General features: G+C 46.2%; 1 protein-coding gene across 2 annotated transcripts; it reads left to right on the top strand.

Moving 5' to 3' along the window:
- Positions 1–74: 74 nt before the first annotated feature.
- On the top strand, positions 75–25,110 carry DCAF12 (DDB1 and CUL4 associated factor 12). Of its 2 annotated transcripts, XM_028748329.2 has the most exons (9): positions 76–391; positions 4,674–4,928; positions 8,469–8,675; positions 9,122–9,182; positions 11,166–11,359; positions 19,199–19,264; positions 20,407–20,569; positions 23,119–23,297; positions 24,402–25,110. In XM_028748329.2, exons 1-9 carry the CDS (start codon positions 323–325, stop codon positions 24,558–24,560), a joined length of 1,353 nt encoding a protein of 450 aa, XP_028604162.1. In that variant the 5' UTR covers positions 76–322; the 3' UTR covers positions 24,561–25,110. The 2 variants fall into 2 exon arrangements, with proteins under 2 accessions (XP_028604164.1, XP_028604162.1); XM_028748331.2 differs by lacking the exon at positions 4,674–4,928 and having other exon boundaries at positions 75–391.
- The last annotated feature ends 2,837 nt before the right edge of the window (positions 25,111–27,947 follow it).

Here is a 27,947-nt window from a genome sequence, read left to right as displayed (position 1 = left end):
CGCAGGCGGGCGCGTCATTGGCCGGACGCGCCGCAAAGCGCGCGCGGGGCCGTAAAGCGCCTTCCTTCCCTCCCTCCTCCCCGTCTCGGTTTCCGGGCGCAAAATGCCGTGAGCGGCGCCCGGTCGGGCGGGCCTGTGGAGGGCGGTCGGTCGGTCGGTCGTTTGCTCGCTGGCTCGGTGAGGGAGAGAAAGAGAGAGGCAAGGCCCGGCCGAGAGGAAGGGGAGGGGGCGACCCGGCTCCGTCCCATGCTCCGTCGGCGGCGGGCGGCCCTTTCCTCCCCCTGCCCCTTCATGCGGGGCCCGGGCCGGGGTCGCGCCGGAGATGGCCAGGAAGACAGTTAGCAGGAAGAGGAGGGCGGCGGCCCCCGCGGCGGGGCCCGGAGGAGAGCAGGTAGGCCCGCGGGGAGCGGAGAAGGGCCAGGGGGAGGTGGGGGGCTGGCCCCCCAAATACTGCATTTGGCCCTTGAGACTTGGTTGGGGAGGAGGGGGCTTGTTTTAGGGAGCTGGCCCCCAAATAATGCATTTGGCCCTTGAGACTTGGTTGGGGAGGAGGGGGCTTGTTTTAGGGAGCTGGGGGGCTGGCCCCCAATACTGTATTTGGCCCTTGGGACTTGGTTGGGGAGGAGGGGGCTTGTTTTGGGGAGGTGGGGGGGCTGGCCCCCAAATAATGCATTTGGCCCTTGGGACTTGGTTGGGGAGGAGGGGGCTTGTTTTAGAGAGCTGGGGGGCTGGCCCCCAATACTGTATTTGGCCCTTGGGACCTGGTTGGGGAGGAGGGGGCCTTGTTTTGGGCAGGCGGGGGGCTGGCCCTCAAATACTGTATTTGGCCCTTGGGACTTGGTTGGGAAGGAGGGGGCTTGTCGCGGGGAGGTGGGGGGCTGGCCCCCCAATACTGTATTTGGCCCTTGGGACTTGGTTGGGGAGGAGGGGGCTTGTTTTAGGGAGCTGGGGGGCTGGCCCCCAATACTGTATTTGGCCCTTGGGACTTGGTTGGGGAGGAGGGGGCTTGTTTTAGGGAGCTGGCCCCCAAATAATGCATTTGGCCCTTGAGACTTGGTTGGGGAGGAGGGGGCTTGTTTTAGGGAGCTGGGGGGCTGGCCCCCAATACTGTATTTGGCCCTTGGGACTTGGTTGGGGAGGAGGGGGCTTGTTTTGGGGAGGTGGGGGGGCTGGCCCCCAAATAATGCATTTGGCCCTTGGGACTTGGTTGGGGAGGAGGGGGCTTGTTTTAGAGAGCTGGGGGGCTGGCCCCCAATACTGTATTTGGCCCTTGGGACCTGGTTGGGGAGGAGGGGGCCTTGTTTTGGGCAGGCGGGGGGCTGGCCCTCAAATACTGTATTTGGCCCTTGGGACTTGGTTGGGAAGGAGGGGGCTTGTCGCGGGGAGGTGGGGGGCTGGCCCCCCAATACTGTATTTGGCCCTTGGGACTTGGTTGGGGAGGAGGGGGCTTGTTTTAGGGAGCTGGGGGGCTGGCCCCCAATACTGTATTTGGCCCTTGGGACTTGGTTGGGGAGGAGGGGGCTTGTTTTAGGGAGCTGGCCCCCAAATAATGCATTTGGCCCTTGGGACTTGGTTGGGGAGGAGGGGGCTTGTTTTAGGGAGCTGGGGGGCTGGCCCCCAATACTGTATTTGGCCCTTGGGACTTGGTTGGGAAGGAGGGGGCTAGTCGCGGGGAGGTGGGGGGCTGGCCCCCAAATAATGCATTTGGCCCTTGGGACTTGGTTGGGGAGGGGGGCTTGTTTTGGGGTGGTCGTGTCGGAGGACGGGGACGAAGCAGCCTGGCGAGGGGCTTCCATCCCAGCTAGGCAGAGCCTGCTCTTTCTTGTACCGGGGGGGGGGGGGCGTGTGATAGGAATTTTCCTCCTCCTTTCCTGCGTGTAAGAGGAGCACCCGGTTGCAACAGTTCAATAAAGATCAGGCTTACGAGCTGCTTTGCTTCTCAATATTCTCTGGTTGGCCTCTGTTCTTTTCTCCGACAGATGGAGAACCTGCAAAGGACTCTATAAGGGCTCTTGGATACCCCATAAGGGGAAAAAGGGCAATTTTTGTTTACAACAAGGGACATAGGCTTGGGCCTCGAGGTCGGGTTGGCATCCGCCTGTCTCCGGACACACACGGAGATGTGCCAGAGGCAGACGTGAAACATACGTGTGAATACACGCGCGCGCGTCCTCTGCTCCCTGCCGATCAATCAGTAGTATAGTTCAGTGTATAATCAATATATGATATAAGGTAACGTGCAGGTTATTGTGGGGACAGCGGCGGGGGAGCGGGAGAAACGGAGGGGAGCGACACAGAAGGTAAAGCGGGAAGGCGGTGCGAGGAGTAATGGGAGGAGTAAACAATGCGCATTCATGTTTGCGCGGATCTGTAGGGTTACCTATTTCCTGTAGGTACCGGATTCCCGCCAAGGTGCCCAAGGCAGTTTGCAGTACTGTCTATTTCTCTTCCCTCGGTTTTCCCTCGATCCGTACCCGACACCGCCCCCATAATAACTTTAATATCACGATCGATCGACCCACACGGTAGTGTGTTGCTTTGGAGGACAGAGAAAGGCCGGAGGGCCCGACTGCTCCATTGTCTCCATTATTTGCAGCTGCCCCCCAGCTCAAAGCGCAAACAATGAAATCGGCAAATAAAACCAGTCCCGTCGCTCCTCCTCCACCCCCAAAGCAAGCAAGCGAGGGTTTGCGCGCGTTAGCTCCGAGCCGCGGGTCCCAGCGCCTTGTCTCCCCATCCCCTTCTTCTGCCGTGGGGACCCTTCCTCCTCCCGCCGCTTGCTTTATCGGCGTTCAGAGGTAGGCTGCCCCTGAACATGCAGGCTCCATTTCCTTCCCACCGCGCTCCTCCCCGCTGGCTCTGATCCCTCCAAGCTGCGGCAGGTGCGTGGAGTTTGGAAAGGGCGATGAAGCCGCCCGGATCGGTGCCGGTAGAGGCGGCGGCGCAGCCAGATGACACTTCCCGGTTGCCCAACCCCCGGGGCCTTCTTGCCACCTGCAATGGCGGTGGCGAGGGTTGCTGGATGCGTCCTTGGACCGGGGTGGTGTTCGCGGAGCGCAATTGGAGAGGGGACCAGGGCGCATCGCAGCTGCGCCCTGGAGAGCGCCGGGGGGCTGATCGGTGCCTGCTATGCGGCCGCCCCCTGGAAAGACCTGCTCCCCTCCTCTCTCCCTCCAGCCCGAAGGAGAAGCCAGCGGCTCTCGGCAGCGCCCGAGCCCTGGATTCGGCGTTCGGAGCTTTGCAACCGCCTCGGCCCCGAACGCCAGGAGGGCACCAGGCGCGCCGGCCGCTGCTCCGCACCCAGTAGCGCCCAAACGCCGCCCGGGCTCCGGATGCTGCGGACCGCGTGTAAACGGAGGGGGTGGAGGCGGGGCTTGGCTGGCCAGAGGAGGGCGCATCAGGTTTGTTTTCGGGGGCTGGAGGGGAAAGGGAAGCTGGGCATCCGCGTGAGCGACAAGCCAAGGCCCCCATCTCCCCGAACCTCGCTCGCCGATGTAGCCCCGACGAGCTAAGAGTCCTTCAGAAGCCGATGGCAAAGACTATTAAGCTTATTTATGGTTCTCCAAGCAGAAAGGGGGAGGGGGTGAAAATCCCTGTAGGTGAAAACAACAACAACAACAAAGCAGCCCATCTGGAAGCTTGGGTGCAGCGGATTGACTTGCCAATTTCCCGTGTGCAGGGATTTCATTTTCAATTTTGTGTATTGGAGGAGCATTCTATGATGTAAGTAGCAGTCAGGCCTGCTGCCTGAAGACCTACAGTTTAGATGCAGTTTACTGTCTCCGGGGAATTAAGCTTCTGGTGTTTGGGTCAGCTGAAAATGTAAATTTACGTGAACACGTCTTGGTCCTCCGCAAATGTCCACATGGTAGTCCATCTTCATGGTACTGATGGTTCATTGTTTTCTATTTTAACCCAAGGTGTAGGAACGATAATGCCTCAGAAAGTAAAGGTAGCTGTACTGGCCAGTAGGTAAAATGGCAAAATCCACATCGGAGCAATCAATATCTTTATTAGGCAAACCAATATGCCACGAAATGACGAGCAACCTTTCCAGGTCTCCAGAACTCTTCGGGCTAGATGGTAAACAAGTGAGGGAATGGCTGGTCGTAATTAGAAATGAATTAACCATAAAATGTAAAATGAGCTAAAAAGCCAATGCTTATCACTTTACAATAGATTGTCAAAAAGCATATATATCATATGTGTAAGACAATAAAAAGTGTTAACAAGACTTCTGAAATGAAACAAATCAGTGCCTTGTGGATACTGCTAGAGAAGAGGGTGTTGCATAAAGTGGGAGCCACCACAGATGAAGTCCTTCACTTGTTTGCCACCCTAACCTAACCTCTGAAGGCAGGGAATGTCTTAAGAGAAAGGACAGATTCCTGGGGGGACGGGACCCCTGAGAAAAGATCCCCAGGATTCCCTGGGGTGGTAGTCAAGACAGTTAACACTGGTTTAAATCTTTAGGAGGACGTGTCATCATCATCATCATTATTATTTATTATGCAGTAGAGCAAGATCCTAGAATATATCTCTGGTCCAGTGAAAGATGTGTCATATTCTTAAGGGGTCTCTGATGTTACATGAAATGGATCTTCCCTCTGGGGCAGATAGGCAGACTCCTTTGAAGGTCATAAGTTACATGAACTGTTGGTATTTCCCCACAGTATGGCTGGGACCACTCAGCTCACAAAAGGAAGCGGCTCCCCCCAGTTAAAAGGTCACTGGTATGCTACCTGAAAGGAAGAGAGGTGCGGATGCAGGATGAGTCCAGCTACCACCGACTCCTGCACGGATATGCAGCCCAGCAACTGCCCAGTCTCCTGAAGGAAAGAGAGTTTCACCTTGGGACCCTCAATAAAGTGTTTGCATCTCAGTGGCTGAATCACCGGCAAGTGGTGTGTGGGACAAAATGCAACACAGTAAGTGCAAATCTCTCTCTATTTCCTTAAGCTAGAACCGCTCCTGGATATTGTGTAGCTACACGAACTGTTCAGAAAAAGACAAATGTGAGACCGTTTAAAACCTTGCCTGCTTTTTCTTAGCATTTGCTGCATTGTCATACACACTTTCTACTTTCCCTTTTAGTTTTATCTGTAAGCTGCCTTGAGTCCCTGTCAGGGAAAAAGACGGGGTAGGAATAAATATACAGTATAGTAATAATTATGCAACGTTTGTCTTTAATTGAAAGCGAGTTCATTACTGTATTATTTCAGCCTTGTATATAAACTGCTAGAACCTCCTAGCCTGCAATTATTTTTTTACTAGTATGGTAGAGAGACCTTTCCTCCTCTGCCAGCCCATTTATTCTCCTGCCTGCAGTTCCTGGTTTCCTGTTGCAAGCCTGCCTGTACCTACCATAAATCGAAGGCTATGTTATTGTGTATATGCTCTGTGGCACAATGCCCTTTTTGAGGTGAGGCAACCTGTACTGTGGGCAGTAGCTGAAGTGCAGTTGCACCATAGTTTTGTATAAAAGCATGATATCAAAGTTTCTTTTTCACTTTCCTAATGATCCCTAGCATAAAATTCACCCTTTACACTGCTGTCTCTCACTGTGTTGGCATCATTGAACAGTCCAGTTACAACCCCAAGGTCTGTTTGATCTGGTCAATCGCTGCCAGTTGAAACCATGAGCTTATATGTGATCCATTTTTTCAAAATAGGTTTTACATTGGTCATTTTCTAGTCCTCATTTATGGAGGCTGATTATAGGGACAAGTTACGTATTTTTGTTAGGATGTCAGCCGTTTCTCATTTAAAAACTCTTGGGTGGATGCCTTCCAGACCTGGTGATTTGTCAGTTTTAATTTTCTCAATCAGGCGGGGAATAATGCTGCATTTAATCAGAGCAGAGAATCTTGATCTGGCTATGTATAGGACTGTTTCATGTGTTCTTAAATTGTGTGAATGCCAGTTACATTGTAGAACACACAGAGATCACGTTTTGACTCACAGTTCTTTTGTTGAGCTGTTAGCTTCAATTTGGTGCACTAAAATCCATGTTTTCATTTCACTGACAATCCTTCTAAATGGGAAATTTTTACATATAGGCAACCCTCTATTATCATGGGGTTGCATTCCTGGCCCTTGTGCGTGTCGGCGGAGCACGCACGAGCCTGTCCCATTCTGTCCTCTTCTGGGTTCAAAACTACCTGCGCTTTAGTGGTTGTGCATCGATTGAACATGCAAAAAAATTGTTTCCTGCTTGTTTGATACACTTGACTAAGTTCATTTTTGGTTCATTTGGGTTTTAGTTTGTGTAATGTAGTGGAGAGATGCATGGTGAACTGGAATAGTCAGGCTGATTGAAGAAGTCAGGGTATGAATTGTATCGGAAGATGGTCTTGAAGACACGTGTTTAGGTTTTTTTAGCATATGTAGGGGAATTGCATAAGCTGGCTTGAGTTTTACAGATGAGCTGAAGCAAAACTAAGCAGTTTCGATTAAATTCAAATTTGAACTGTATAATTTGGGTTCCTAAGCTAGCATGAAATAGGCCTTGAGACCTTGTGGAAAAGAGTTTTGTATCTGGTGAGCAATGTTTTACATGCCTGAGCAAGAAGCAGATGACTGAAAATTTCCCAGTCCAGGTCTACAGCATTGCTGCTGCTGCTGCTGCCAACTTTTCTGCAAGGAGCACTTCAAATCTGAAAATGGATTCTGTGTCTGATTCATGCATGAATTGATTTAGCTTTGAGTGAGCAACTTGCTAGGCTTCCTAGCTACAGTTAGGATAATGAAACAAGTTCATTCATCCACTAATAAGACCAGAAGTAAAGCAAACCTGGAAATACTTGGATAACCTCTTCCCCCCATATACAGGTTTCTGCACACTACATGGTTAAATTGAAATTAGTAGTTTACTCCAGAATTACACCCCATGATGTAAACACTCCCTCTTGTTTTCATAATGGGGACTGTTGCTTTGCCATCAGTTTTTAAAGGATTTTTTGTTTGAACTTTTAAAATTTATTACTTGCATATTTTGCTTCTGCCCGTGGTGCTACATACTGCATTTGTTGGATTGTTCTGCCTGAGTCTAAAAACAGGACTTCGATTTAAAATGGCTTGCATGCCCTGTGACAGAGCTGGGCTGTGCAAGACCCCAGAGGGAATTCTGGGTAGCTGATGGGCTTTTGTTACTCCTCAGAACTCTAGCTCTTCATTGTCTAAAGTGAACTTCTAGCCTTCAGGGACGCAGAAAAGCAGTATGTTTGAAAAGCAGCATAAAAATGCTCCGTATGTATATAGAAGGCTGCCATATACAGAGCCGGGCCCATTGATAGAGCTCAGTATTGTTGTCAGTCCCTGGCAGAGGCTCTCCAGGTTTTCAGACAGGAGCCCCTCTCCCAGACGTGTCCAGAGAGGTCAGGGATCGAATCTGGAATGACTGAGCTACAACCCTTTCCCTTGCAGAAATATTCGTTGGTTGAATGCGGTGTCTAAAAGGGGCCCCTGTGACTTGGCTTCCTGATTGTATTTTTCACGGCGTTCCCCTAGAGCAGAACAAAGCATCTGTTTTGTAGGCAGCTGCAACCTGCTAAGTTAGCACGCCAGGCTCTGCAAGCAGCCTCTTGTTGACTCTTCCTTAATAGATCTGGAGGAAAGGCAGCCAAGCAGGGTAGATCTGCGTGAAGGTAGCAGTGCTGCAGTGTGGTTTGGTAGGTTGCATATTTCCCCTTCTCTCTATTACGTTTGGGTCTCCAGAGCACACAAGTACTTACTTGGGTTCCTGCCTCCCATGTGCTAGCATGGGTAGGTAAACTAAGGCCTGGGGGTCTGATCCGGCCCAATTGCCTTCTAAATCTGGTCCACAGATGGTCCAGGAATCAGTGTGTTTTTACATGAGTAGAATATGTGCTTTTATTTAAAATGCATCTCTGGGTTATTTGTGGGGCATAGGAATCCGTTTATCTTTTCTTTCTCCAAAATATAGTCCGGCCCCCTGCTGAAAAAGTTTGCTGACCCCTGTGCTAGAGCATACTTGAGCAACTTCCCAGCTTGCTCTTGGAATGGAGACAGTAGTGGGATTGCATTCCCTCAGGTGATCTGTCAGATCCCAGCTGCTGGTAGTGCCAAAGTTGTTGTGGGAAGGAACACCAAAGTCATCTTCACCTGATGATGCAGAAAAAATATTAACAACAGTAATATGCTTTTTCAGTGTTCACTGTTTCACATTATCTTGCTTAAATCCTGACAACAGCCCTGCGTGGTTGGCCAGCACCATCCCTATATTGTGGATGGTGGTAGAAGAATTGAACCAGTGACTTCCTGGTTCTTTGTTTATCATCTTTGGGCATGTTACCACAAAAGCATGGGCTGCTTCTTCTCTTCATGGAAAGCACGTTTGGTTAAAAATGTCCTATAATCGCAGTGTTCTCTGTGCAGATTCAGGTTTAGGAATGAGCCACAAGCACTTTCTGACCACAGGTGTGTATTCCCTCCTTCCTTCCTTCCAGTTGTTTGTGGTCGATGTCCAGACGGGTCAGATTACCAAGATTCCAATTCTGAAGGACCGAGAACCAGACATGGTGAACCAGCAGGGCTGCGGGATTCACGCCATTGAGCTGAACCCTTCCAGGACCCTCTTGGCTACGGGAGGTGACAACCCAAACAGCCTTGCGATTTATCGCCTGCCTACACTTGATCCTGTCTGCGTGGGAGATGTAAGTGCCCCTACATGCTTCAGACGTTTTATTTCATTTTCATGGAAATTCTGTCTCAATCTGGTGACGGGTCCATTCGATGATGGGCAGATTAAAGAGGGCATCTTTATGTTAGTTGTCAGAAGTTGGATGGTCTGAAGTACTTCTACGTAACAGGAATGTTTAATATTGTGAAGCTGAGTGGGGGACTGCAGGGAATTGGGCTTTTTTGACATCTCGTGTACTTGTTTATAATCTTCTAGTGTAGAAATCCAAAAACCGCCCCCTCTCATCAGGCATCTCTGATTGCCTTTTTGGAGAACAACCTTGCATGCTTCTTATCAAGAAAACCAGTTGCATTTATTTGATGTTTAAGGAAATACATGAAACCTTTACCTTGATATATGAAACCTTTGCCTTGAAAGAATTCTCCTGCATCCTCATTCTTCCTTCCTTTCTTTCTCTAGGACGGCCACAAAGATTGGATATTTTCTATTGCATGGATCAGTGACACCATGGCTGTTTCTGGTAACTTCTGCTAATGGCTTTATTTCTGTGCGCCCTAACATCTAACGGACTGTAGCTTCTCTTGTAACTCACAAGCTCCCCTCAGGCATTGTACACGTGTGTAAAACCAAGAGGAGTGGGAGCGTGCGTGGTAAACTCGGCTCCCACCCTGTCTCCATCCTTTTCCAGGGTTCCACATCCTAGGAAGCCTCTGTGAAAACCGGGAAGATTCCTGCTTCAGGGAGTTGCTTTCCAGGTCATCGAGTGTTATGACAATCGCGATTAGCATGCCTGTTGCTTTTACACAGGAGTAGAATGCCTGAGGCTTCAGATGTGTCTTTTTGAATTTTTAATCATATCTGTCTTAAGTACTTAAGCTGATTGTGGCAGCTCCCTTTTCCATATTCCCCCTAGCCGTCAACCCAAAAGAAAACTGCACTTTTTGCAAGGAGTTAGATGTCTCTAACATCTCTGTGTCCTCCGCAAAGTATATATCACACAATTCCTCCTACCCCCTTGCAGTTTGTTTTTGAGAGAATCTCACATTTTTGGCACCCAAGAGCTAGATTCCCCGCCCCACCCCCCGAGAGTTTTGTCATTCCATTCTAAAATTCGGCAGAGAACAAAAGGGCATGGACTTAGGCATGGAGGGATAGGTGGCCACTTGCAAGTTAGCAGAAAGGTGAATTTTTATCCATGGCAAAGTGGCCAAGAAACTGTGGAGAGAGCACTGATGTCTTCTGAAAGACCTGCCTAGGCTCCCTCTAGTTTCTGAGCCTCATTGTGGATCCACACCTTGAACATTATAGTGGTTTTTCTGTAACCAGAAAGGGTAGGGGCTTGAGGTTTCAGAGGAAATCTCTTTTTTATTTATAAAGTTTTTATTAGTTTTCAATACAATATACATATGATACCATACCAAAGGTTTATCACAAATTATATATTATGGACTTCCTTCAGCTTATCTGCCAATCATCCGTAGTTAAATTTTAGTTACGCATTTCCTAAATTTAATACTGCCTTTTTATATACCTTTCCAGTCTTATTTTTCTTTTTTACAATACTCCTCAACCTTTCACAGAGCTTCTTGAAATCCCACGAACGTTGTTTGTTCAGAGGTTTCAGAGGAAATCTCATAGCCGCCACCCCCCCATTGCCAAACTGCTTCCAATTCTATCCCAAAGTTCTGAAATACTGATACTTGAACCACACACCTGCTCTTAGAAGCTGGCTGCTTGGCCCCAGTTCTGAATTGCCACTTCCTTGCCTGGAAGCTAAAATGGGCTTCTGAGCCTTTCCTGTGTCACCGTATGCTGTGATAATGGTTGCAGCATTTGCATATCTTCAGAATAGCAAATGAACCATGGCAGATTTCACTCTTCCATAGTGATTATAATTGCGCTGTGTTACAGCCAAGCTGAGAAACAGCCCACAGGATGTACTGAGCGACGCTGACAGCGTTCAGCATAGCTCCAAAGCCCTCGCAGTGGAGGCTGACTGGACTTTGTCCCACTGTAACACATCCAGTGGAGAACTGCCAGGACGCTGTGGCATGATCTTTATTTTTTGCTCTTGTTTACAACCTTCTGTAAAGTCTACAGTTGTGCCTTTGTCAGGGTGCACTGCAGGACTGCGTTTACACAGTTTTTTTCTGCAGTGTGCTAACCAAACAGACTGTTGCAGGAGGCTGTCAGAGTTCAATGAATCTTGAAAGAATTTCAGATGTGTGCCCCTTTTGGAATGCACTCTGTGTGCACAACCTTTTCTCTGCGGGAAACTGGGTGTTCGGCTCTCCTTGCTTGCCTGGAACATCCTGCGCCAAGATAGACAGTGCAGTGTTCCTGGCTTGGCCTGTGGCAGACAGAGAGCTGCGTTATGATTGGTGCGTGACTGAATACGTAGCGCTTGCCTCTATTTAGACATGTACCCCATCGCAGTCAGAGAGCGGCATAGTACTAGGAGGGCATGTGTTTAATGTGTCCTTGGGTCTGCTGTCCCATTCAGGCTCCCGGGATGGTTCAATGGGGCTCTGGGAAGTGACGGATGAAGTCCTAGCCAAGAGCGATGCAAGACGCAACTTGTCTCGAGTTCCCGTCTATGCTCACATAACACACAGGGCTCTGAAGGACATCCCCAAGGAGAACACCAACCCGGACAACTGCAAGGTTCGGGCACTAGCTTTCAACAACAAGAACAAGGTCAGTAAGATAAATAAGCTCCGAGGTATCTGACCATAACCTTCTCATTGCCAGTGCTGTAAATGCGTTGAAAGTAGCTACGATCCCGAGAATTCCAGCGTTGGAATTATTATTATTATTATTATTATTATTATTATTATTATTATTATTATTATGCACTCTGCTCCCACCCCCACTTTCTAGCTCTCAATCCTTTGGTTCCTTTTCTGGCTGAAACCACATTGTTGTCGTTTAGTCGTTTAAGTCGTGTCCGACTCTTCGTGACCCCATGGACCAGAGCACGCCAGGCACCTCTGTCCTCCACTACCTCCCGCAGTTTGGTCAAACTCAAGCTGGTAACCTCGAAAACACTATCCAACCACCTCGTCCTCTGTCGCCCCCTTCTCCTTGTGCCCTCCATCTTTCCCAGCATCAGAGTCTTCTCCAGGGAGTCTTCTCTTCTCATGAGGTGGCCAAAGTACTGGAGCCTCAGCTTCACGATCTGTCCTTCCAGTGAGCACTCAGGGCTGATTTCCTTAAGAATGGATGCGTTTGATCTTCTTGCAGTCCATGGGACTTTCAAGAGTCTCCTCCAGCACCAGAATTCATTTTTTTTTTTTTTAAATATTTTTTATTGGTTTTTTACACATATAAAAACAATACAAAACAAAACACATACATCAAAAACACACAACAAAAATTGGACTTCCCCATACCTTCCTTTCACCACATCCTTGTTTTAACATTTTTTCAGCAACCCTTCAGTCGATTTTAGCTCAAATCTCTTTTAAATTTACATAAGATTTACCCTTTACAGCTGTAATTCTCGATTTCTTACCCCTAACATCTTAACAGTCCTCAATTTTACAATAGTTCTTAAGATATATTTTAAATTTTCTCCAGTCCTCCTCCACTGTCTCTTTCCTCTGGTCACGGATTCTGCCGGTCATCTCTGCCAGTCCCATGTATTCCGTCACCTTCGTCTGCCATTCTTCCAGAGAGGGTAGTTCTTGCATCTTCCAATACTTTGCTAGTAAGATTCTTGCTGCTGTGGTTGCATACATAAAAAAATTCTTATCCTTCTTTGGTACCAATTGGCCGACCATGCCCAAGAGAAAAGCCTCCGGTTTCTTAGCAAATGTCCATTTAAGGACTTTCTTAATTTCATTATAGATCATTTCCCAGTAGGCCTTGATCTTTGGGCAGGTCCACCAAAGATGATAGAATGTACCTTCAGTCTCGTTACATTTCCAACATTTATTATTGGGCAAATGATAGATCTTTGCCAGCTTAACTGGGGTCATGTACCACCTATAGATCATTTTCATTATATTCTCTTTCAAGGCACTACATGCCGTAAATTTAATACCGGTGGTCCATAACTGTTCCCAGTCAGCAGCCGCAATATCATGACCTATATCCTGTGCCCATTTAATCATGACTGATCTCACCGTTTCATCCTGTGTATTCCATTTCAGCAGCAAATTATACATTTTAGATAAGTTCTTAGTATTGGGTTCTAGCAGTTCTGTTTCTAACTTTGACCTCTCCTCCTGAAAGCCAAGTTTCCTGTCCTGCTTAAATGTCTCATTTATCTGACGATAATGTAACCAGTCTCGAACTTTATGCTTTAGCTTCTCAAAACTTTGAAGCTTCAATGTTTCACCTTCTTGTTCTAAAATTTCAGAATATTTAGGCCAATTTGAGTCCATGTTAAGTTTTTTCACTTCCTTAGCTTCCATTGGTGATAGCCACCTGGGGGTTTTACTTTCCAATAGATCTTTGTACCTATTCCAAACATTGTACAATGCTTTCCTGACTATATGGTTTTTAAAGCTTTTATGCACCTTTACCTTGTCATACCACAGATATGCATGCCAGCCAAATTTGTTATCATATCCCTCCAGGTCCAAAATGTCTGTATCCTCCAGAAGTAGCCATTGCTTCAGCCAGCAAAACGCTGCTGATTCATAATAAAGTCTTAAGTCTGGCAGGGCGAAGCCCCCTCTATCTTTCGCATCGGTTAAAGTCTTAAATTTTATTCTGGGCTTTTTGCCCTGCCAGACAAATTTAGATATATCCTTCTGCCACTTCTTGAAGCAGTCCATTTTGTCCAGGATTTGCAACGTCTGAAACAAAAACAACATTCTCGGCAATACATTCATCTTAATAACAGCAATTCGGCCTAACAAGGAAAGTTTCAGCCTAGACCATATATCTAGATCTTTCTTCACTTCTGACCAACATTTCTCATAGTTATCTTTAAATAAGTTCACATTCTTAGATGTTAAGTTTACCCCCAGGTACTTAACCTTTTTTGCCATTTCCAATCCTGTTTCACTTTGAAACCTAACCTTTTCTTCATTTGTTAGGTTTTTTTCCAACACCTTTGTTTTCTGTTTATTTAGTTTAAATCCTGCCACCCGGCCAAATATCTCAATCAATTCTAAGACTCTTTTGGTGCTAGCTTCTGGCTGTTGCAAGGTTAACACTAAATCGTCTGCAAATGCCCTTAATTTGTATTGTTTGGCTCCGACCTGTATTCCCTCTACCAGCTGGTCCTTTCTGATCATATTTAACAAAACCTCCAGGACGGATATAAAAAGTAGAGGGGATATAGGACATCCCTGTCGTGTACCCTTCTCTATTGGTATTTCATCCATTACCACGTTGTTAACAATTAATTTAGCTCTTTGTTCAGAGTATATTGCACCTATACCATTTTCAAACCCTTGGCCTACCCCCATCCCATGGAGATTCTTCATCATAAACTTCCAAGAAATATTGTCAAAGGCTTTCTCCGCATCTACAAAGATCAAAACTGCTTTTCTGTTAATGTCCACTTCCAACAACTCCAAAATGTCTATAATGTTCCTCACATTATCTGACATATGTCTCCCTGGGAGAAAGCCTGTTTGATTTTTATGAATCTCCTCTACCAGTACTCTCTTGAATCTTTTTGCCAAAACGTCTGCAAAGATTTTGTAATCCACATTCAAGAGTGATATAGGGCGGTAGTTCCTAACTTGATGTTTCTCAGTTTCTGTCTTCGGTATAAGTGAAATAAATGCTTCTTTCCACGATTCGGGAGCCTTTTTCCCCTCTAATATTTCATTACATACTTCCTTCAATGGTTGTATTAACCATTCCTTAAGTGCTTTGTAGTATTTCGCAGTCAAACCGTCTGGTCCTGGTGATTTCCCCACTTTCATGTTCTGAATGGCACCCTCTATTTCTTGTTCTGTAATTTTTTCATTTAAAATTCTTTTACTTTGTTCTGAGATCTTTGGTAATCCATATGTTTTAACAAATTCCTCTATTTCTTGTTCGTTTATAGGCCCTTGCGCATACAGTCTTTTAAAGAAACTTTGAAAACAGTTGCTTATCTCATTTGGCTTGTTAATGACTTTCCCATCCATTTCCAAAAATGACACAGTGTTTAACTTTTGTCTCTTCTTCAGTTGCCATGACAGTAGTTTCCCACATTTATCTGCCGATTCAAATGTCTTTTGCCTCATTTGCTTTATCTTCCATTCTATTTCTTGATTTGTCAACTCCATATATTGCGTCTGATAATATTTTATTTCTCTTAAAATCTCATGAGACTTTGGTTTAGATCTCAATTTCTTCTCACCTTCTTTTATTTGTTTCAATATCTTTTCCTTCCTTTCATTTTGTTTTTTCCTCTTTATGGAATTCTGCTGAATTAGGAAACCACGCATCACGGCCTTGCTTGCGTCCCATACTATTCTTTTTTCCACCTCCGTTCTCAAATTTATCTCAAAATAGTCCTTCAGTTTCCTTTGGGCCTTTTGGTAAATTTCCTCATCTCTAAATAGGGTGTCATTCATCCTCCATCTGAAGGTTCCAGCCGTTGTTAATTTCATTTCCATCTTTACTGCATTATGGTCGGAGCAGGTTTTTGGACAGATTTCAGTTCTTTTCACTCTTGGTGCCAGATTGCTAGAAATCCAGATTTGATCAATTCGGGTCCAGGTCATTTTTGCTTCGGAGAAAAAGGTTCCCTCTCTTTCCAAAGGGTTCCTTGTCCTCCAAATATCAATCAAGTCCATGGTATCAGTCAGTTCGAAAAAAGTCTTTGGTAGTCTCCCGTCTTTAGATATTACTTGTCTTTGTGCTTTGTCCATGTTTGTGGAGACAACTCCATTCATGTCTCCCATCAAAATGATTTTAAAGTCCATATAGTCCATTAAGGTCTCATGCAACTTCTTGAAGAACTCGGCCTTCCCCTCGTTGGGTGCATAGACTCCCACAATTAACGTCTTTTCTCCTTGGATTTGTATTTCTACTGCCAGATATCTTCCTTCATCATCCTTAAAAGTCATTTTTGGTTCCCATTTCTCCTTGACGTAGATCACCACCCCTCTTTTCTTGACTTTATCTGAAGAAACAAATTCCAGTCCTAATCTTTTATTTATCAAGAATTTTCTATGTGTCCTGACAATATGCGTTTCTTGCAAACAGATTATATCCAAGTGTTCTTTCTTTAATATATGATAAACTTGATCTCTTTTTCGGGGATGGTTTAGGCCATTACAATTCCAACTCAAGAGTTGCAGAGACATTTTTGCTACTGGGTAGTTTTCCCGCCGACTGCTCCAAGTTCTTGTTCCTCGTCTGTCGGTGCTGGGTTCAGTCCAAAGGATAAGTTTGCAATATCCACTATTTCCCTCTCTCTCACAGTTCCTTTCTGGAAATCCTCAAAGTTTCTTTCCAAAAAATATTCTTTATCTTGGATTGTTTTTATTTTGATTTTCTTCCCTTTGAAGTTAAAGGACAGCCCTTGTGGGAATTCCCACCTAAATTGGATGTTATTTTGTTTCAATAAGTCAACTAAGTCCTTAAATTGTGTTCTCACCTCCAAAAAGTATCTGGGGATATCTTTAAAAATCTGTATTTGGGCGTTTTTAATAACCAGTGCCTTCTGGAAATGGAGGTTCAATAATTTGTCTCTTTCTTCCTTAGTTCTCAAGGTAATTAAACAGTCCCTTGGTTTCTTGCCTTGCTTCCTGCCAATCCGTAAGGCTGTGGTTATTGCGAATTCGTCTTCCTCTCCCTCTAATTCATCACTCCAGAATTCTTGAAACTTATCTGTAAGAAATTCCCCAAGCTTGTCCTCTTCCTCCTCCGGTACCAGTCTCAATTTCAGATTCTTACTTTTCCTTTCCAGTTCCATGAGAGCCAAAGCTGCATCATGTTCATCCACCTTTTTTGCAATAGGAGCAAATTTCCCTTTAGTTTCTTCGGCAGTACTCTTTGCACTCTCGGCTATTTGCCTTGTTTCTGTAGATTCCTGAACTAAGCGATTTATAGACTCCGTATTAGTCGATATTGCCGCTGTGTTCAGATCCAATCTCGTTGTCAGTTCTGTCAGTTTTTTAGAATTCTCTGTAGACTGCTTAGTGAGTGCTTCTAAAGATTCATTTATCCTGAGCAAAGCCTGTGTCATAGAATCCATTGATGCTGTTGTTGCTTTTTCCTGTGCGGCTAATGCTCCTGATAAAGAGCCTCTTTTCTTTTGAGCCTGCTTTGTTTTAGATCTTGTTCCTATTTCATCCAGTGGACCACTCATATCTCAAGGTCGTTCCCACAGGAATAGTTGCAAGTGGAAAATCCCACAGTTTCTGTCTCAATAGAACAGTCTCTCTTTCAGTCCTCTAGAGGGAGTACATTGTATCCAATACAAGAACAAAGAAACAGGAAGAGAAATGGCTATACAAAGTTCCAAAAGTGAAAGTCCAAAAGAGACCCTACTTTGTTGCAATTTCAGGTCTTACAGTTTTGTCCCCTAAAGCTTGGTTATTTTATTTCAGAAAAACCTATTTGTATCCACAATACGGTTTGACAGCTCAGTTCCAGGCACTCTCTGCTCCGGCAGCCTGGCCAGAGGTCTCGGCAGTGGAGGTTTCCCGTTTAAAGCTCCTTTCTTTTTAGCAGATAGATTTAAGTCAAATCTCTTCCCCCCCTTTCCTGCCCTTTGGGGGGGAGGTCCTCTTTTGATGTTAGGTTTAACAGGGTCTAAAAACAAAGTACGTTCCCTTTAAGCACAGCTTGCTCTTTCGTTGCTGAGTCGGTCATGCAGTTCCGGGAGGCAGACTTCCTTAATTTTTGCCTATCCCGTTTTCAGCCAAATCTTCTTAATTTTTAAAGTCCCGTTCCCTTTATTAGTCGTTCTTACTCACGGGTAATGTTGCCAATCAGTAGTTTCAGGAAGGAATCGGCGCTCTCCGTCAATGGCGACGCGGCTTCGCTCCGCGGGCTGGGTTGCGATCCTCAGCACCGCGCTCACACCCGATGCCGCTCCGGAGCCTTTAAAAAGGCTCTTTCGCGATACCGGGGGGCGCAAAGGTGCCCACCGAATCTCCTTGCTCACAGGCTTCAGCGCCTGTGATTTTAGGGGTCCCCCGCTCGCCGTAGCGGGTCAGACCCGAACTCGCGGAGCAGTCCTGCCTCGGAGCTCGAGGCAAGGACCGCCATTAACGCTGGCGCCGACCGGAAGTCTCCCCCAGCACCAGAATTCAAAAGCATCAATTCTTTGGCGATCAGCCTTCTTTATGGTCCAGCTCTCACTTCCATACATCACTACTGGGAAAACCATAGCTTTAACTATACGGACCTTGAAACCACATTAAGTAACTGAAAAAAGTGTGTGCTGAAAGCTCAAAACAAAAAAGCGGCATATTTGAGTTTTCCAGGAATTCTCATGTGTGACCCCTCCCCCCCCCCAATAACACCCAGCTGGGCTTCCCCCCACTTCTGCATTTTTACTTAAACACCTCTCACCCATTCTATCATTCCGGCCTGCCCCAGAATGCAAATTCTTGATGCTGGGAGAGGCGGAAGAAGAACACCCATATTTCTGCAGGTGTTGCAAATTAAACAAATGTTAAAAATTGTGATGACGTTGAGGCAGGCACCTGCTGTGCTTCCCATTGGTTTGCTGACGCAAACACTGAAATTGAAGGGGGGAAGCCAGATACAATTATTTGTGTTGCAAATGGCAAAGGCACTGAGGGTGTCATGCCCCATGGGTCTGTAGAGCAGTGATGTTGTGAAATAAGGGACTTGCTTTTAAAATAAGGGATATCTGCCAGTCCTGCTTGGCTTTCGCCATCAGATTTTTGCAACCTGTGCCTCTGATTCTGAGGTCTAGAAACTGCTGAGTGCTTCATTTTTAAATAAAAACTAGGGCACTCTGGATTCTTAAGAGCTGCACACAGCAGCCTAGAGGTGCATGCAGTTCTTCTCTTGACCACTTTTGGATATAAGCTTGCGCTGTTCTTTCTTCCCGTGCTACCTTTCTGAATTTTAATGGTTTGCAGGAAGCCACTGAAAAATTATAGTGCGCAACCTGTGGTTCTGCTGATGTTGCTAAATAACAACAACAACTACAACCCATTATTTATACCCTGGCCATCTGGCTGGGTTTCCCCAGCCACTCTTGGCAGCTCCCAACCAAATATTAAAAACACAATACAGCAAAAAAATTCAAAAACTTCCCTAAGCAGTCCCATCATGCCTGTGCTGTGCTGGCTGGGGCTGAAGGGAGTTTGAGTCCAGTAACACCTGGAGGGCTACACTTTCCCTCTCCCTTTTCCAAAGCATTTTGTTTTAAATTACTTTAGTAATCCTTAAAAAAAACCATCCATGTTAGGTCAATGGTGGTTGAACCCACATTGCAGATGGGGCGGGCGGATGAGTTTGTGTCAGTGCTGAGATTCTGAGATGGGGTCTCGTCTTGTTTTAGCATTGTACGTTGGCAGACTTTTAATACTGATTGGTACTCTGCATGGATCTTCTGCGGTGGCCGAGTGGATTACAAAGCTCTTTCTGTTCTAGGAGCTGGGAGCAGTGTCCCTGGATGGATATTTCCACCTCTGGAAAGCAGAATACACACTTTCAAAGGTAACCTGCTAGTGCGGGGAAAATGTATGCTGGGCTTTATTCCTGATTTGGGATTGAATAAATAAGTTTTGAGCTAAATTGCAGCACTTCCTGACTGTTGGGAGGGCTGACCAGAATTGTTGAACTTTTTTAAAGGGGAAATGCTCACTGAAAAATCGACAGCTAACAAACGCACGCAGCGCTAAACCCAGTCATCGTATCCCCTATTGACATAAATGACCACCAAACCACCGCTCGCTTGACGCGATAGAGGAACAGAGAGAGAGTGGAGGGTGGCAGAGACATTTCATTCCCCCGTTCTTTTAATCCCGCAATCAATAAGGATCCCGGGATTGACCGGGGATCTATCTGTCGATCATGGTTGACCGGCTGAACATGTCTGCTCTAAAGCATAGCTGACTGATTTATCAAAGGCTCTCTTATCTGCTGTAAAGCAGTCTCCGTGTTCCCAGTGACAACTGTTACAGTGGGTGGAGATTTGCAGTCAGTTTTGGACAGAGTTGCACCCGCCCATGAAATACCAGGCACATAGTTTGGGGGTTCTCCTAGGCTCGGTGCTGTGTATGGAGGGGCACACAATGTCTGTGGCTAGGATGCCTTTTACCAGCTTAGAGTGATGGCTGGAGAGAAAGCAAAACTTGCCAGTGACACAAGCTCTGCTCACAGCAAGGGTGGATCTCTACCATGCATGTTCTGTCAGGTTGCCGATAAGGATGGCTGTGGATTGCCTGCTTGCTTTTAAGAGCTGCTTCAGATACCCTGCTTACTGGCCCATCACAGGTTAAACAGACTGGCAGGTAATGGAGCAGGGCCTTTTCAGTGGTGGATCCATATTTTCTCCTGAAAGGTGGGGCATAGGAATCCGCCTTAAACTGAGTCAAACCATTGATCCATATAATCCATTATTGTTTGCACTGATTGTCAGCAGATCTGTAAGCAAGTTTAGCCTGCAAATACACTTCATTTCTCCTATTATTTGTTTGCAAGGCCTGCTAATTCTGGCTGGCAAACATTAAAAAAATCTAATAGTTGAATACAAGGAAGTATACTTTCTTGATACTTCATTGCATCCTATTGTTCATCGTCCTCTCTACTGCTTCTCATGTGGGTTGTTTTCTGTCTTCATCCCCCCCCCCCCCCAGCTGCTGTCAACGAAGCTACCGTACTGCAGGGAGAATGTGTGTCTGGCCTATGGTCAGGAGTGGTCTGTGTACGCTGTTGGATCTCAGGCACATGTCTCCTTTCTGGACCCAAGGCAGCCTTCCCACAATGTCAAGTCTGTCTGTTCCAGGGAGCGAGGCAGTGGTAAGGATTCTTCGTGAGAAAACCTGAGCAGTGGAGCTTCAGCCTTAACACTAGGCAATCTGTTACAGCGTTCCTTCACTGGATGATGTTGGCAATGGGATGGTGTTGTACATCCTCTATAAGTGGGAAGGAGGAAAGCTGGTGCTCCTGCAAGGATCTCCTCTCTGCCAAATAGTATAGAAGTAGTCTGCCCCATGGGTTGTTCTTAATACAGTCATACCTCAGGTTACAGCTGCTTCAGGTTATGTTTTTTCGGGTTGCGGACTGCCAAAACCCGGAAGTACCGGAACGGGTTACTTCCGGGTTTCGGTGGTTGCGCAGAAGCGTCGAATCGCAACCCGTGCATGCGCAGACATTGGTTGCAAATGCTGCGGGTTGCGAACGTGCATCCTGCACGGATCACGTTCAGAACCCAAGCGTCCACCGTATTCCTTTTAATACAATGTTATATGGTGAGAGCTCTGTTTGCATGGACAACTTGTCAGCTATGACTGCTTTCATTCCCCAAGTTCTTGCGATGGATCTTGCCCAACTGCAGGTCTTTGCGATTACTAATTCCAGCATCTCCATTTCTGCCCTTTCCCCCAATAATCAATTCATTTTTAAATTGTGATCATATCTTCTGAAGTAGTTGGAGTTTCCCATTTCGATGCCCTTTGAAATTCTTGCCTCCAAGTCACTATTGTATTGCTGTGATAGTACAGAACATCAGTACTGGAGTTCTTCTATTACTCAGGCAGATTCTGCACAGTTTCCTAAGCAGTTATATAAACCTCCTAATTCTACTCCAGGTTGGATTTATAAGCATGTCTTGTGAGACACCGTGTCTAAAGGTCTTTTTAAAATGTAGATCTCTTAACCTACTGGCTCCAGCTTATCAATAAGATGTGCCACACTTTTAGAGAGAAAAATCAAATATGGCATGGCATTCATTAAATCTATGTCTTTTCTTGAGCACCACTTTAATGTTTTCAAGGATCTAAATTGTTCTGTTTTGTTCCTACATCTTTCCTGGTGTCAAAATGAAGCTGGCTTGTCCAAAATCCCTGGGTTTTCTCCTCTTTGTTCAGTTATACTTCCCAGAACCTCGCTGATCTTTTATGATTGCCAAGGCCTTATTTTTAGCCAAATCTTGGGCCTCACTTAATGGCATGGGCCACGTCATCTGGCTGCTCATGTTGGTTGATATACGTTAAGAAGTCAAAGCAGACCTTGCACTGGCTCAGGGCTGTGCGATAATAATTCTTTCCTGTCTGGATTTTTTTAATAACAAAGTTTGGTATACTGCGGCATTGAAGTGTAATTCATCATGTTCTTAAACCTCAGCAGCAAGGTTCTGTGACTAGAAGTTCATGCCCAAAATAGTTCAGAGAGTGGGTGCACATGAGAAAAGGTTTCCCATTATCTCCAGGTACCATTTGTGCCTGTGCATGACATTAAATCATTTAACGTTCAGAATTTTGAGACTGGTTTTTGAAGTATCATAAATTTCAAAATCTGTTCTCGTATACTCCCCCCCTTCACCGCCCCAGCTAATTGGCATATTGTATATCTCCTTCATTTATTTTGTAATGTGGAAAGGGGCATTTTTTTGCTACTAATGAGACATAAACCACAGCAGTTGCTGACATTCAGGTTCCCGTTAAGAAAAGTACAATGGCATTGACAGACTGGAACAAATCAAGGGGGTCTGTGACCTTTTCTCCTGCTCACAAACCTGGCAGGGTGATAACCGTGTTATCTTTCTCCACCACCTAGTAAGCAGAGGTAATGTAATGGTAATGGGGCCCCTGACCATTAGGTCCAGTCGTGACCGACTGGGGTTGCGGCGCTCATCTCGCTTTACTGCCCAAGGGAGCCGGCGTACAGCTTCCAGGTCATGTGGCCAGCATAACTAAGCCGCTTCTGGCGAACCAGAGCAGTGCACGGAAACGCCATTTACCTTCCCGCCGGAGCAGTACCTATTTATCTACTTGCACTTTGATGTGCTTTGGAACTGCTAGGTTGGCAGGAGCAGGGACCGAGCAACGGGAGCTCACCCCGTCACAGGGATTCGAACCGCCGACCTTCTGATCGGCAAGTCCTAGGCTCTGTGGTTTAACCCACAGCGCCACCCGCGTCCCTTCTAGTAAGCAGAGGTAGACTGCTGCTAAAGGTGGAGGTTTCATTTTTAGCTGTTCTGACTAATTGTCCACACTGACACTGGCATTAATGAGGGAGAAGCAACTCCATCATGTCCTTTGATATAAGGAGCCCAACTGCCATCAAGTCAGCTGTCTGTAGAGCTTGGGGGGGGCAAACAAAATGGGAGGAAATAAATATTCTTCCCATTTTTTTTTGCTGAGGCCTCATTTCCCTTGCAAAAATTGTAAATTTGTGGAAATGCTGGAGGAAAATCCTCCTGGGCAATGTTTTCTCTCTTAGAATGAGTGAAATGCTTTTGAAGATTTTTTATTTTTTGAAAAAAAATGAAGGCAGCATTCTGAAATGATGATGATGAAAACCATGGGCACAGATCTTGCCATTGACCATCTCCCATTCCATGACAGGTATTCGCTCTGTGAGCTTCTACGAACACATCATCACGGTGGGGACCGGGCAGGGTTCCTTGCTGTTTTATGACATCCGAGCCCAGAGGTTCCTGGACGAGAAGCCGCCGCACAGTTGCTACGGAACAAAATTAGGAGGAAGTGAAATTCTCAAGTTGTCGACTGGCAAAGGTTGGCTGGTGAGTAGCTTGCAGCTTGAACGAGAGGCAGCCTTGCCACAAACATTGCTTTTTTAAGGGCTCTTCCACTGACTGAGGGCTCTGTTTCTGGCAGCGTTGCCAGGTACAGGTGAAATAAGCTGTTTGCTCTTTCCGGTGAACAGATATGCCAGGCTATTAGAAGCTCTTTCTTTTCCTTTCCGTAAGAGTTTGGTCCACAGAGCCGATGCAAGAGATTGAGCCACCGCCCTCCCCGCATCTTCTCCCGCCACTGCTGCCACCCCTTCCTCTCCCTTCTGGTGGCAGCACTCTTGATCCTCCTCTCTCCATCCTGCCTTGGTCTACGTAGGGCCAAGAAGGTCCTTCCTCAGAGCGAGGCGTTCTGTGCTAGGAGGGTGTGAGAGTGCCGCTCCCGTTTAAAGGGGCAGTACAAAGCGTAAAGGCTCTCCTTAGAGGGAGAGGAAGTGAGAAGCCTCGCCTGGCGGGCAGCAGGCCTGTGTGAATTTGCCACCTTCCTGTACCTGCGACTTTAGTCACTTGCCTTATGAAAAGGACTTGCCTCTTAATCAAAAGGGGGTGGGGTGGCCTCTGTCCAGTATACCCGAAGGAGCGTCTCCACCCCCATCGTTCTGCTAAGACACTGAGGTCCAGCTCCAAGGGCCTTCTAGCAGTTCGCTCCCTGCGAGAAGTGAGGTTATAGAGAACCAGGCAGAGGGCCTTCTCGGTAGTGGCACCCGCCGTGTGGAACGCCCTCCCATCAGATGTCAAAGAGAAAAACAAGTACCAGACTTTTAGAAGACATCTGAAGGCAGCTCTGTTTAGGGAAGCTTTTAATGTTTAATTGACTATTGTATTTTAATATTCTGTTGAAAGCCGCCCAGAGTGGCTGGGGAAACCCAGCCAGATGGGCGGGGTATAATAATAATAATAATTATTATTATTATTATTAGGCTGAAAACCAGCTTCAGCTTAAATTGGTGGCTCTTATTTTGCTGCTGTTAAACAGCTTGGGTTTCTGAGCTGGTCGGCAGCTTCCCAGTTCCCTTTGAGTGCTCCCGGGGATGCGTAGCAGCCAGTTGCGGGGAAGGTCATGACTGACTCAGTTGTTGTCCTTTCCTTTGACAGAATCATGATGAAACCTGGCGGAATTACTTTTCAGACATCAGCTCCTTCCCAAACGCTGTTTACACCCACTGCTACGACTCGTCTGGCACGAAACTCTTTGTGGCAGGAGGTCCCCTTCCGTCTGGACTCCATGGGAATTATGCTGGTCTCTGGAGCTAAGAACAATTTCCAAACAAAGATCTTTCGTGCAAATTATTTCCCCCTCTGCATTTCTTTTTTAAAACACAAAGGAATTGTGTGACGACTACACTGTTCTCTTCTGGTTTTGATGCAACATGGGGTCAACCTTTTCTTTTCTTTTGTTTTCTTTTCGGAAGGGGCGCAGAATCTTCCACCCGTCTCCCAACAGTTTTTGTACATTTTTTGAACAGTTTTAGTTTTGGTTTAATCTCCTTTGATCTTTCTACAACGGGGTTTATAAGCCCCTCTTTTTATTGCATTTCTTAAAAATGGCTGGGTCTTTGCCCTGAGCTTAGGCTAACCAAACTTACATGCCCCCTTCTCCCCTTACTTTGCTGTGAGGTAGAAATCCTCCATTAGATTGGCTGCTGCCAAGCTTTCTGTGAAAGCCCAGGGGCTGCGAGTGCGAGTGTGTGTGTGTGCGTTGGGGTGTATGTACGTACGTGCTGGTACTTTGTCAGTCACATTACCTGGAATAAAAGCTTCTTGTAATTAAAAGGAAAAAAATTAAAAAGTATTTATATAATGAGATATGTTACTACTTTATCCACAGAGCCCAGCTTGCACCTGGCTTCACATTATTTTGAAAAGTACAAGTTTAATGATGCTGTACTGTGGTCCAACATGTGACCTGTGGACTAGGCCTGTCTTGCCTTCTCTTTTCCCCTTTCTTCCCCCCACAGATTCACAGGAAGGATATGAGTGTGTAGATGGTTGCAGGGCAAAATTCGTGGTCCATGAGAGCTCTGTGAAGGGAGGTGGTGGAGGAAGAAATGGCCAGTTTTCACAGTCCACCTGTGTTAGATTTTTAGTTCTGCTGGGTGAAATGTTTCTGAGACTGGCCCCATAGATCTGCCAAATAACTACCCCAAATGGCCTCCAGCATTGAAAATTGTGTGTGGCCCAGCTCATTAAAGCCGCTGAAACGTCTTTTAGCACGGCAGCGATAGTGACTAAAAACCTAAAGGAAGCAGCATGAGCCATAGGCTGGTCTTCTGGACTTACTGCGCACGAGCGGAGACTTTTTGCCCGTGCCTGGCCTTTGGAGCTTTCTCGATGGAAGTCCCACAGGGACCCATGTGGCTGTTCAGCCGCTGACCCTCTCTAATTCGTAACCCCTCTAAATTGGACCATCCAAGAAAATGCACTTGCAACTCGGCGTTTGTTGCTATGGCAAAATGCTTGGTTTGCTTCCTCTCTGGCCAAGACAAGAAACAACACCGCAAGACAAAATTGGAGCTTAAATTCCTTTTGCTTCTTCTCAGCTGGAGTTCAGTTTTCCTGCCCAGTTTGCCAAAGGATGCTGTTGTTGCTGCTGTGCCACAAAGAAACTGCAGTTGTGGGGCTGGAAATAAGTAGTGAGCTAAAGAAATCCACGTCTTGGGCGAGACTGGCTGATGCGTCCCTCTGTGTGATTTAATACTCTGGCCTGGCATTCTTCCCAAGCAGCTTCTGTTGGTTCTGGATAATGTTAGCCCCATGTCTGCACTGGGCATGGTGCAGAGCTTTCTGCCTCTCCTATTGCAACGAAGGAGCAGGAGTATTGGCCTTCGGCTGTGGTTGTCAATTGTGTCTTCGGTTTCTTTGTTATGGAGGCCTGTGTGGAACACAGACTCATGCAGAAGAAGGAGCTGTGCTGCTCTGAGCATTGAAAGAAGCCCTTTCTCTAGATGGCATAGTCTGAAAGTCAGCCTGGTTTTACCCCTGGGGTTGGGCAAAGAGATGGATGAAATATGCCTCCAATTTCTAATTCATATGATGGGTTCTGGCTGTCACAATTCTGAGATCTAAAGAGAGCCACTGCCGTGATACTTTTTTGGTGAAGGGCAGCAGCTGGCACTGAGTTGCGGCTTTATAATACTGTGCAAGCTTAAAGGGTTCCTTCGAAATGCAACTGTGCTCCTGGTCTTTGGTCTGGAGCCTGAAGAAAGCATATTTCATGGTAACATTAGCTTCTCTCGTTCCACTTACGATCTGAGATTCTTTCCTACAAAAGGGGGAGAGAACTTCTAAAAGCACCTGTGGTGTCAAATGTTGGGATCCTTGTTAAGTCCTTATTTCATCTTCCATCTTACAATTGAGAAAAGCGGAGGCCGCAAGAAGAGCTTATGCCTCCAGACATTGAGGCTGCTTCATGTATTCCAGGGCAGCCATTTTAACAGCAATGTTTTTGATCCATTTTGTATTTGTTTTGTGGTTCTCTTTCGCAGGCTATCTTGAAAACCTAGATTAATAAAATTTAAGAAAACCAAAAAACCACAGTGAGCCAGACACACGATGTGATGCTGCCTGTCAGCTCCAGCTCCTAGGTCTGCGTCCCTTCGTCATAAACATAGTCATAAACATGGTACAGTTTTACATGTGTACATGTAAACACTCTCTATAGGCACATGGCTGCAAGGGCCTTTTTCATGCATTTATGAGAGTTCGTTGAATAACTGCCCCCCTTCCCCGAATAAAACAGTTCCCAAAAAATCATTTCCACTCTTAAGTGCCTGGACACACAGGAAACACTGAGGGCTGTTTCACAGATCATGTGTCACAAAGATGGGCCTGCTAATGAAACATGGGTTAGCCAGGATTGGACCCCCAGCTAACACCTATATGATATACCAGTTTGCAAAGGGTCTGTGCCATCAGTGTGGCATGTTTGGGTCCAGTGGTGGTGCTCAATTGGTGGTAAAACATCTATCAGTGGAATGGAGTGAAGCAGGGATTTGGGTTTTGTTTTTTGTTTTTTGTAATTCCCCTTTCTACCCTACAGCCACACTACCCTTATTAAATCTGCTGCACAGTAATCAGGGCTCCTCTAGAGAAGATTTAGGGGAGGCCCCGCCCCCTAAATTCCACTGATGGATACCTGAGTGTCAGGTAAGCTACACTGTTAGATACATACCCTGGGGAAATTGTGAATCCACTCGTAAGTCAAACCAAGTGGGGTGTTTCTGAGACACCATCCCAGCAGCTTTGGAGACCCTAGTGTCCTTCCCAGCCTTGCACGAAGAATGCCGTTTCCTTCCATTCCCTTGAAGTGAAATGAATGTCGTCATCTGGGTGCTGGATCTTAAACCTCGTTAAACTTGTACTTTTAAAAATGGGCCTGTGCACACCTGGTCAACTCTTGCTCATAGCCTCCCACAGTCTCAGGGTTATATGTCACTACAATTTTCATCCAAATGACAGCACACAGGACCAATCAGAGGTTAACGTGCCTTTCTCCCATGGTACCTTGATCTTTGCAAAGCTGCCTACGACAGGATCTGCTGTTTGTCACAGTCTTTCATCTGGATATTGTTTTGTCTCTTTTCTAAAATATACATATATATATATAATGATAATGAAATGTTCTAAGCTGCAACCAACCTG

This window comes from Podarcis muralis, chromosome 11 (genome assembly GCF_964188315.1).
Source record: "Podarcis muralis chromosome 11, rPodMur119.hap1.1, whole genome shotgun sequence".
Classification (NCBI taxonomy): domain Eukaryota; kingdom Metazoa; phylum Chordata; class Lepidosauria; order Squamata; family Lacertidae; genus Podarcis; species Podarcis muralis.
This window is presented reverse-complemented; position numbering and strand designations above follow the sequence as displayed.

What these genes read in the sequence shown, in the direction of transcription:
- DCAF12 (XM_028748329.2), top strand. Translation starts at nt 323, where the DNA reads ATGGCCAGGAAGACAGTTAGCAGGAAGAGGAGGGCGGCGGCCCCCGCG. An exon ending in CTTTCAACAACAAGAACAAG is followed by an intron (nt 11,360 to 19,198) that starts GTCAGTAAGATA and finishes TTTCTGTTCTAG; the next exon opens with GAGCTGGGAGCAGTGTCCCT. An exon ending in TTCCAGGGAGCGAGGCAGTG is followed by an intron (nt 20,570 to 23,118) that starts GTAAGGATTCTT and finishes ATTCCATGACAG; the next exon opens with GTATTCGCTCTGTGAGCTTC.